Source organism: Dasypus novemcinctus, chromosome 1 (assembly GCF_030445035.2).
Source record: "Dasypus novemcinctus isolate mDasNov1 chromosome 1, mDasNov1.1.hap2, whole genome shotgun sequence".
Lineage (NCBI taxonomy): Eukaryota > Metazoa > Chordata > Mammalia > Cingulata > Dasypodidae > Dasypus > Dasypus novemcinctus.
In genome coordinates, this window is record NC_080673.1 from 63,439,013 (window position 1) to 63,450,319 (window position 11,307).

The 11,307-nt window shown below is 50.2% G+C and overlaps 1 protein-coding gene across 1 annotated transcript; it reads left to right on the forward strand.

Annotated features, from left to right (window-relative positions):
- The first annotated feature begins 854 nt into the window (after window positions 1-854).
- Window positions 855-2,885, forward strand: LOC139437040 (endogenous retrovirus group K member 21 Gag polyprotein-like). Its single transcript, XM_071210038.1, has 2 exons — window positions 855-1,599; window positions 1,990-2,885. Exons 1-2 carry the CDS (start codon window positions 855-857, stop codon window positions 2,883-2,885), a joined length of 1,641 nt encoding a protein of 546 aa, XP_071066139.1.
- The last annotated feature ends 8,422 nt before the right edge of the window (window positions 2,886-11,307 follow it).

Here is an 11,307-nt window from a genome sequence, read left to right on the forward strand (position 1 = left end):
TGGATCTATCATTTCTAAATTTCATTGATAACTTTCACCCTAGTAATTGGTAGAAGCACAATGTTTCACACCTTGGGTGGTTAAGTAGCCATTTGGAATAAAAGATTTTCCATCCTAATCTTCTCATTCCTACTTTTCCCAAACTATGTTTTTGCCATGTTTCAGTGAGTCAATGTTATTCTAGCTAATCCCACTTCTGACATCAACTGAGTCATAGAAGTAAAAAATCATTCAATCTACATTCAACGATTCACTAGCAAAACCCTAAGAACTTAGAAAAAACAGTTATACTCAAGTTACAAATCATTGAAGTGAGACGATAGAGATAAATCAGCAAAGTTAAGTCTCCTAGGGCAGAGTACTGGGAATACAGGGTGTTACTGCCTCCCTCCACCCCTCCTCCCAGCTGTTGTTATCTTCCCCCTCCAGCCGTTGCTGTCCTTTCCGCCAGTCCCGCCCACTCCCACCTATCCACTACCACCCCTAGCTAGCCCGCCCTAGCTCCAACCCCTCCCTCTACCCAACCCTATATAACCAAGTGTACTTCCGCAATGAAGCAGACCTGTTCTTGCGCTCAAGCGGTCTCTGTGGTTTTTCCCCAACCTCACGTCCCCCACGCCTGGAGAACTGGTGCTCCCTCTTGGGGCACCCCCCGCCGGTGGTTTGGCAGGAGCAAGCCCCCCCGACTCTTGGGCCTGAGCGAGGACGAGACCCTCACGCTCAGCTACAACTGGCGCCCAACGTGGAAGCTCCTCCCCCGGCCCCTCTCTGCTGCTGCTGCTGCTGTGAATCGGACGGCCCATCGTAGTTCTCCAGGTAGGGACCCCTCGCTGTCGTCCTGTCTCTATTTCAACATGGGCACCTCTCTATCTACGCATCAGGCGCCGCAAGTCAGGGCCCTCGCCGCCCTGCTCGACACCAATGGAGTCCGTGTTTCCCTGCGGCAACTCCAAAAATACTGGGACCTTCTGCTCCCCTTTAATCCGTGGCTCGCCACTTGCCAACTCTGGAGCCCGGACACATACTCGCGACTCATAGATCGAGTCGCCTCTGCAATGGAGCATGAAAAACGCTCCTTCCCGCCAGGCCTCTTACCCGTTCTCGTCGCCATCCGCGCCTGTCTCCTCGGTGCCCCATCCAAGACTATTCATGAGGCTTCTCCCAAGCAGCCTCTAGACTGTGATCCCAATGAGTCCGCCGACACTGACTCTCTGTCTGACCAACTTGCGGCCGCCCTCGAGCATGAGCCCCCCTGCCCGAGCTCCCCGCGGCACACAGAGACCGCTCCTGCGGCTCCCCAAAATGGTGAACTTCCACCTTCTTCCTCGACCTCTGCCCAAAATGGCGCACTTCCGGCTTCTTCTTCACCGGGCCCGGAGCCCGCCGGCGGGAACAAAGGCGCTTCTTCCCGCCTTTACCCGCCTCTTCCTGCCCTGTCAGCATCCGGCTCCGCCCCGGAAACTGTATGGTCGCCATCTTCCGCTAAACCGGAAGCTTCCCCCGTGCCATTTTGTTCACAACCGGATGCAGTTACTCCGCCATCTCGGCCGGCGCCCGGAAGTGACGCAGTTACTCCGCCATCTCGGCCGGCGCCCGGAAGTGACGCAGTTACTCCGCCATCTCGGCCGGCGCCCGGAAGTGACGCAGTTACTCCGCCATCTCGGCCGGCGCCCGGAAGTGACGCAGTTACTCCGCCATCTCGGCCGGCGCCCGGAAGTGACGCAGTTACTCCGCCATCTCGGCCGGCGCCCGGAAGTGATGCGGCCACCCCACCATCTTGGCCCGGAAGTGCCCCGCCGCCATTTTGTTGTTGTCAAAATGCTGCCCGGCCGCCATTTTCTCACTTATTTTCCACTTATCCCTCGCCACCACCGTATGGCAGTAGCCCTCCACCTACTCCTAGCGGGGCACCCTCTCATACCCCCCAGCTTTACCCACTAAATCTGCAGCCTATGCCGCAATGACCTCAAACTTGGCTGCCCTTCACAGCGGAAGAAGTTAAGACCCTCCGCAAAGCTGTTAAAGAAGATGGAGTCGGCAGCCCTTATGTGACGCAGCTCCTTGAAGAGCTGGCAACTCAACTCGTTCTCCCATATGACTGGATTTCCCTAGCCCGTACCATCTTAATGCCAGGTCAATTTCTTGAATGGCGAGCTCACTACCAAGCAGCCGTTGACCGGCAGGTAGTAGAAAATGCCCAAGCTGGCATCTTAGATCCACCTGATGCGTATACGGGGATCAACAACTACGCGGACCCTCGTCCATATCTACACATTGACCCAGGATTTTGGCACCTGGTAAAATTCCTTGTCCACCGGTCCTTTTCTCTGGTCTCCACCAAGCAGCTCACCAAGCTCGCACAACTGCTTCAAGACTCCAATGAAACTTTCCCAGCATTCGTCGCCCGCGTCCTGGAAGCTTGCCAGCGAAAAATTTCTAGTGAAGACGCTCAGTTCGCACTCGCCAAAGAGCTCATCATAGATGGATGCCTTGCGCCCTTCCGGGCTGTGGTCCTCCCCATACGTGATAAAGATATCCACGAATGGGTTCTCGCCTGCTGCGACGTTGACCCACAAGTCAAAACGCTCACTTCTGCCTTTGCTTCTGCCATGGCCGTTTCATCTACTCCCACCTCCGTCTGCTTTCGGTGTGGTCAGTCCGGGCATTTCGTCCGCGAGTGCCCTCAGCCAGGCCCAGCACCCCACTCCGCCCTGCCACCGCGAAGACCGAGAGGCCCTTCTACGCCGTGTCCACACTGTGGAAAAGGATATCACTGGGCTCGTGACTGCCGTGCCATCCAAAACTACCAGCAGCCTTTAAACTCCCAGCGGGGCAGGCCTCAGCCCCACCTGCAAGAGGTCCTCGGGAAGACTCCCAAGCCATAATGTGGACAATGCCCATCACACGCCGCCAGAGACCCTCATTAGAGCTTAAAATCGATGGACAATGGCTCGATGGGCTTCTGGACTCTGGTGCTGAAGTCTCCTGTGTTCCCTTTGAGATCGCCGCGTTCAATCACTGGCCCCTCGAAACTGGCCCTCAAGTCATCTGCGCCACAGGAGCCGCTACCTCCTGGAAAACATCTCAGCCTCTGCACTGGAGCGACTGAGAAGGCCATGAAGGCCAAATTTGCCCACTCGTCCTCTCGTCAGTCCAGACGATCTTATGGGGGAGAGATGTCCTCAGCCAGTTAAAAGCCTGAATCACCACAGAAGCCTTCTCAGCCGCGCTGCCCCCCCCCCCCCCTGCTAGGGGCCACTGCTCCCATCTCAAAACCTGACCCTATCCCTCTGGAATGGGACACAGAGGAGCCCATCTGGGTTGAGCAGTGGCCCTTGCCAGCTCACAAGCTACAGGCTCTCTCTGCCCTCGTCGAAGAGCAGCTACAAGCGGGGCATATTGAGCCGTCCACCAGTCCCTATAATTCACCAATCTTCGTCATTAACAAGAAAACACAGGCAAGTTCCGCCTTCTCCATGACCTCCGAGAGATCAACAAGCATATTAAGCCAATGGGATCGCCTCAGCCAGGCTGCCCGCATCCCACCGCAGTCCCCCAACATTTTCATGCAGCAACCATCAACATCAAAGACTGCTTTTTCTCTATCCCTCTCCATCCCCAGGACTGTCCAAGGTTTGCGTTCACAGTTCCGCACATCAACAACCAAGGTGCAGCGCAGCGATTTCAATGGAAGGTGTTACCTCAAGGCATGCGCAACAGCCCTACTATATGCCAATTTTATGTCAACCATGCCGTTAAGCCGCTGCGCTCCAAGTTCAATCCGGAGCACACATACATCCTCCACTACATGGATGACCTCCTTTTGGCAGCGAGCTCCCATGCGCTCCTCAATGATCTGCTCTCGGCAACAATAACAAACCTCTCCAGCCTCGGGCTTACTGTGCAGTCAGACAAAATAAACCTCCAACCTCCTTTTCAATTCTTAGGCTTTCATTTTCACCAGTCCATTCGACCTGCGAGCCCAAAAATTCACGTCTCTCACAAGATGACACTCACTGAGCTCCAACGGCTTTGTGGACAGATTAATTGGCTTCGCTCAGCGCTCCCCATCACAACAGCGCAAATGCAGCCCCTTTTCGAGCTCTTGCAAACCAAAGATAGCCCACCAACTGCGGTTACTCGGAACATCACCATCACCCCCGCCGCCCGAGAAGCCGTTCAACAAGTCAGTGCCGCTCTGCAGCAATGCCGTCTAGAGCGATTCTCCCCTAACCTTCCAGTCTTAGCCTTAATCCTGCCAACGCCAATCACTCCCACGGGCCTCTTATGGCAAGATGGCCCTCTCCTTTTCCTGCATACATCCAAAAGCAAGCTTCCAAAAATTTGCCCTTTTATAAGGGCATGGATTGCGTTAGCTACTGACTTAGTACTTCTCTCCATGCAAACATATGGCGTCCCGCCGCACACCATTGTTTGGCCTTTAGATGCCAAAGAAGTCACTTCTCTCATCATGAACAATGCTCAAATGCAGAGCCTAATAGAGCTCTTTCGCGGCTCCTTTGGCAACCACTATCCTCATCACCGATTGCTGCAAGGAATGTCTCAATTGGCGTTTTCCAACCCGTTTCGCCCGTTGCCTGCACGGAACCCAATCCCTTCAGCCATCACTGCCTTCACAGACGCCTCAAAAACGGCATTTGCAGCCATCATATACACTCCTAAAAATCCTGAGCCACGGCAACTGCTGTTCGCAAATGACTTTTCTGTTCAAGTGGGCGAACTTCTAGCTGTCGCTGCAGTCCTCAATCTCCACCCAGACCAGCCTCTCAATATTTTTACCGACAGCCTATACACTCTTCAAGTCTGTCGCAGCCTCCCACTTGCCACTTTTTTGCCAAGTGACTCAAACATCGATCGGGCACTCGCCTTTGTGCAACGGCTGCTTGAAGAACGGCAACAGCCCTGGTTCATAGCTCACATTAGAAGCCACTCTGGCCTACCAGGGCCTCTGACTCAGGGAAATAACCTTGCTGACGCTTCCGTGTCTGCCCATCAAATAAACCCAGTCACTTTTAGGGAAGACTCCACTGATAAGCCGCGGCTTGGAAACTTAGTCAATCAAGCCAAGCTTTTACATTCCCAGTTTCACTTTTCTGCGCGGTCCATCCGAAAGCTCTTTCCAGACATACCTATTGAAACTTGCAAGCACCTCGTGCGTGCGTGCCAGACTTGTGCGCCTTTGCTGCCACTTGGACCTTTACAACCTCAAGGTGTCAACCCTCGCGGCCTCCGCCCAAACTCAAGATGGCAATTAGACGTCACTCATGTCAACACCTTCGGCCGCCTCAAATATCTTCATGTGGCAATTGACACCTTTTCGCATCTGTGCTATGCAGTCCCCCTTGCAGGGGAGAGCGCCAAACATTGCGTCAAAGCGCTCCGCCAAGCTATTCTGTTCATGGGGGTCCCATGGGATCTCAAAACAGATAACAGGCCAGCATATCGTAGTGCTGCCTTTGCCAGCTTCGTGCAAATGTATCACATCACACATCACTTCGGCATTCCATATAATCCACAAGGACAAGGGATCGTCGAACGTACTCATCAACAGCTCAAACTGCTCATTCAGAAGGAGAGAACCTCCTCCCCCCACAAGGCCCCAATGGACATTGTGACTGCCTGCCTCATTCACCACAATCTTCTAACCTTTGACAATCAAGGACTTTCTCCCACCCACAAGCACTGGGGGCCAATGTGGCAGCCTTCGCAAGTCCCCCTAGTCCATTGGAAAGACCCTGCCACCAATCGTTGGCAAGATCCTGCTCCCCTCCTAGCACAAGGGAGAGGCTTTGTTTGTATCTTTCCAGATTCTGAGCCGCAGCCTCTCTGGATCCCTGGGCGCTGCATTTGGCCTGCCACTGACCCATTAGTCCCAGCAAACGATCAACACCCTATGCCCTCAGTGAGAGACAACATTATCTATGGTGGCCCAAACTGCGCCCCGTTCACCCAAATCCAACACCAGCCATCATCCAAAAACCCCCTCTCTTCCCCTCATGCCACCCGCTCTCCACGCGTGAAGAGCGAGGAACTTTCTCTTTTATCTCCACGGATGCTGCCTCGTCAAATGATGCCTCTCTACAGCTTCGTGACCATTTCCTGCACCCTGGCCTTCTTCGCCCTCTCAGCCGCTGCCAATCAGAATCATCGACCTTTCAACTGGACTCTCTCTCGATTTGACAAAGTCCTTGCCTTCAATGTAACTGCGAGTGCTCCCTCTTTCTCAGTGCACATATGTAATCTTGCCAACCTTCCTGTCGTCAGTTCTCTCGTAGACGTTACACACAAAACTCATCGATGCTGGTACAGCTCACTTACAGGCCTCAACGGCCCCTGGGATTATGGAGTCCATGGCTACTATATCTGCCCTGCCTCTGCAAGAGGCTGCCATGACCTGACACATTTTTTCTGCCCTTCCTGGGGCTGTGAAACTATAGCCCATGGCTGGTCAAGAGCCCCAAACAAAGACCCCTATATCACTCTAAAAAAGGGCAATGCTTTACACAATAACATCACGCTCACAGTCAAAGACCCCAACTCAAACATCTGGTTTCAAGGTCGCACATGGGGGTTCCGTCTATACATGGAAAGCTATGATTATGGCTCTATCTTCACTATTGTAAAGAAACAGCCGTCTGCTTCACCACCCCCCCTGCTGTCGGCCCAAATCGAGTTCTCAACCCCCCTAAGGCACAACCTCCTTCTCCTCCCCCACCTGGTACCCCCCCTGCCACTGCCTCCCTCAGCTCCCATGCTCTTAAGCCTCACTTACCCCCTGCTCAGTACTCCAGTCCTCTCATCAAACTAATCAATGCCTCATACACCTCTTTAAACACATCTTACCCCAACCTCACTCGGAACTGTTGGCTCTGCCTCTCCCCCTCTCTTCCTCTCTATGAACCTGTCACCACCAATCTCTCCTTCAGCAAATCCTCTAAACAGAATCCCACCAAATGCAATTGGAACGCCTCCTCTGTCCCCCTAACCTTTCAGTCTGTTTCCTCCACAGGACACTGTGTTCATTCTCGTCGAGGCCCTCACCCCTCCCTTAGTGTTTGCTCTGGTTACTCCTCTCCCAGCACCACTGCCAAATTTTTAATCCCTCATAACACCTCTCAATGGCTTTGTACCTCCACTGGACTAACCCCTTGCCTCAACGTCGCCACCCTCAATGCTAGTAATGAAATTTGTGTGCTTATCCTTCTCGCCCCTCAAGTCCTCTACCACTCTGACACTGACTTTTTCCGCTGTTTGCTACGCAAACAAACCTCTCTCCACCTACAAAAAAGAGAACCAATCACTGCAGCCCTAACTATTGCTTCCCTTCTGGGTCTTGCGGGGGCAGGCACCGGCATCGCTGCCCTCGCCACGCAGTCTTCTGCCCTCTCCTCTCTCAGACAGGCCGTTGATGAAGACATCACCTATCTTCACAAAGCTGTCAAATATCTAAAAGACTCTCTTAACTCTCTCTCCGAAGTAGTCCTGCAAAACCGTCATGGCCTCGACCTCCTCCTTCTCAAAGAAGGAGGTCTTTGTGCCGCTCTTGGAGAAGAATGCTGTATATACGCCAATTCCACCGGCCTAGTCGAGGACAATCTGAGAAAGGTCCAAGAGGGACTAGAAAAACGCCGCAAAGAGCGAGAAAACGCAAACTATTCTTCCAATCTTTTTCATGGCCTCCTCCTCCCTTACCTCCTTCCATTTCTAGGCCCGCTCATTGTTGTCATTTTAATTCTCACCATGGGCCCCTGGGGCATCAAGAGGGTAGTCAGTCTTGCCAAAGATCAAGCCAAGGCTGTATCCAATGCTGTGTTCAGCTCCTTCGTGCAAGTTCATTACCAACGCCTCGCCACCGAAGAGTCCCCTCCCCACCGTCCTCTTCGTCTTCTCCGCCCGAGAGACCTACTCTAGCCGCTCCCTGTCATTTCCTTCCCTTCTATGGGGGTTCTAGGGCATCGCAAGGCCGCTCCGCTGGCAAGGCTCGGTGTGCGTCTAGCGCCGGCACGCACCGACCCTGAGGGCTAATGCATGCATCCTGGCCAGATGCTATGTCATTCGCCCATAGCCAGCCGGCTTTGCCCCCTTACCCCTCGCCTTCCCCAGCCTATTCCCCTTTCCCCTCATTATTTCCTTCTAAAAAAAAAAAAAAGAGAGCAATTGTTACTGCCTCCCTCCACCCCTCCTCCCAGCCGTTGTTATCTTCCCCCTCCAGCCGTTGCTGTCCTTTCCGCCAGTCCTGCCCACTCCCACCTATCCACTACCACCCCGTAGCTAGCCCGCCCTAGCTCCAACCCCTCCCTCTACCCAACCCTATATAACCAAGTGTACTTCCGCAATAAAGCAGACCTGTTCCTGCGCTCAGGCGGTCTCCATGGTTTTTCCCCAACCGCGCATCCCCCACGCCTGGAGAACCGGTGCTCCCTCTTGGGGCACCCCCCGCCGGTGGTTTGGCAGGAGCAAGCCCCCCCGACTCTTGGGCCTGAGCGAGGACGAGACCCTCACGCTCAGCTACAACAGGGTACAAGTTTCCAGTGGTTTCATACAAACAGTTCTTGTGGTTTTTATTTATTTATTTATTTATTTATTTATTTATTTATTTATTTATTTCTCTCCCCTCCCCACCCCCGGATGTCTGTCTCTGTATCTATTTGTCTTCTTTGTCCACTTCTGTTGTTGTCAGTGGCATGGGAATCTGTGTTTCTTTTTGTTGCATCATCTTGTTGTGTCAGCTCTCCGTGTGTGCGGCCCATTCCTGGGCAGGCTGCTCTTTCTTTCATGTTAAGTGGCTCTCCTTATTGGGTACACGCCTTGTGTGTGGGGCTCCCCTAGGCAGGGGACACCCCTGAATGGTACGGCACTCTTTGCATGCATCAGCACTGCACATGGGCCAGCTCCGCATGGGTCAAGGAAGCCTGGAGTTTGCACCGCGGACCTCCCATGTGGTAGATTTTCACCCTAACCACTGGGCCAAGTCTGCCACCCAGAGAGTTCTTAATTCTCCCAGCAGTGATGTGTAACAGCACATACATTTTTGCATGAAGCTTTCCCAAGCCCTGTTGTTCAGGATTTTTATTGGTGGTCATTAAGTAAGTAGGTGTCAATGTGACTGACCATGTTTATTCAGTTTCTAGACCCTCCAGAGTTCAGACAGATACAGTGTGGTCCTAGGTTCTTCCATTAATCACATCATTATTATAAAAGAGCTAGCATAGCCCAAAGACCCAGGTATAAAAAGACACCTTTTTTAAAAAAAGAATTATTAATTTCTCCTGCCTTCCCTTGATTGTCTGCTCTCTGTGACCATTCACTATGTATTCTTCTGTGTCTTTTTATATTCTCATTATGCAGCTCCAGGAACTGATACTGGGACCTTCTGGAGTGGGAGAGAGGAGAGGTGATTATTCTCTTTCACCATCTCAATTCCCTGGTCTGCTGCATCTCTTATTGTCTCTCCTCTGTGTCTTTTTTTATGTTGCATCATCTCACTGTGTCAGTTTGCCATGAGGACCAGCACTCCTGCACAGGGCAGCACTCCTTGTGCAGGGCAACACTCTGCATGGGCCAGCTCACCACAAGGGCCAGCTTGTCTTCATCAGGAGGCCCTGGGTATCAAACCCTGGACTTCCTATATGGTAGACAGAAGCCCAATCCAATTGCTTAAACCACATCTGCTTCCCAAAAGACACCCTTTTACAAGCAGTTTATTCCATGGGCCTAGCAGTTATCTCACATTGCATTTATGTTTATGAATCAACGTATTGAGATGGCAATACTCACCAAATTTATATAAAGATTCAAAGTATACCCTATCAACATCCTCACTCTACTTTTGCCAAAATTGGCAAACTTAACTTCAAATTCTTTTTTTTTTAAAGATTTATTTTTATTTTTATTTATTTAATTCCCCTCCCCTCCCCCGGTTGTCTGTTTTCTGTGTCTTTTTGCTGCGTCTTGTTTCTTTGTCCGCTTCTGTTGTCGTCAGCGGCACGGGAAGTGTGGGCAGTGCCATTCCTCGGCAGGCTGCTCCCTCCTTCGCTCTGGGCAGCTCTCCTTATGGGTGCACTCCTTGCATGTGGGGCTCCCCTATGCGGGGGACACCCCTGTGTGGCGCGGCACTCCTTGCGCGCATCAGCACTGCACATGGGCCAGCTCCACACGGGTCAAGGAGGCCTGGGGCTTGAACCGCGGGCCTCCCATGTGGTAGACAGACGCCCTAACCACTGGGCCAAAGTCCATTTCCCTAACTTCAAATTCTTATGGAAATTTGAAGGACTCAGAATTGCCAAACAACCTTGAAAAAGAAAACATAAAGAGGATTTATACTTCCTCATTTCAAAATTTACTGGAAAATTACAGTAGTTGAGACCATGTAGTTCTGGCATTATGATGAACATAAGATCAATGTAATAGAATTACAGTCTATAAATAAATATCCATGTAGTGGTCATTTGAATTTTTACAAGGATGCCAAGACAATTTAATGCTGTAAGAATCATCTTTTCCAAAATTGGTTTTAGAAGAACTGGATATACAGGTGCAAAATAGTGAATTTGGACCTCTATTTTATACTATACACAAAAATTAACTCAAATATATAAAAAACTTAAAGGTAAGGGCTAAAGTATATATTTTTTAGACAAAAATATAGAATTAAGTCTTTATGATCTGTGATTAATAAGTCTCCTTCAACATGACACCCAAAATACACACAACAAAGTAATACATAGATATATTGCTATTCGTCAGAATTAAAAATGTTATTTTCAGTGGATACCACCAAGAAAGTGAAAAGACAAGCCAAGTAATTGGAAAGAATATTTACATCATTTTTTCTAATAAGTTACTTGTCTCTACAATATATCATTTTATAAATAGTCTAAAATTCTATAACAAAAGACAAATGAATCAATTAAATTTAAAAAGACTATGAATAAATACTTCTCAAAGATGATATACAAATGACAAATAGTGTATAAAAAGTTGATCTACATTATTACACATCACAGAAATTCAAATAAAAACTATAATTAGATACTGCTTCATATCTATTATTATGGTTCTAATAATAAAATAAAGGACAATAACAAGTGTTGGTGAGAATGTGGAGAAATTGGAACCATTATTCACTGCTGGGAAATGTAAAATGGCACAACTGCATTGGAAAAAATCTGGAAATATCTCAAAAAGTTTAACATAGAAAGCATTTGGGCTAGGAATTGTCATCTTAGGTATATATCCAAAATAAACGAAAACATATATTTGTGCAAAAACTTACACAAGGATATT

What these genes read in the sequence shown, in the direction of transcription:
- LOC139437040 (XM_071210038.1), top strand. Translation starts at nt 855, where the DNA reads ATGGGCACCTCTCTATCTACGCATCAGGCGCCGCAAGTCAGGGCCCTC. An exon ending in ATCTCGGCCGGCGCCCGGAA is followed by an intron (nt 1,600 to 1,989) that starts GTGACGCAGTTA and finishes TGCCCTTCACAG; the next exon opens with CGGAAGAAGTTAAGACCCTC.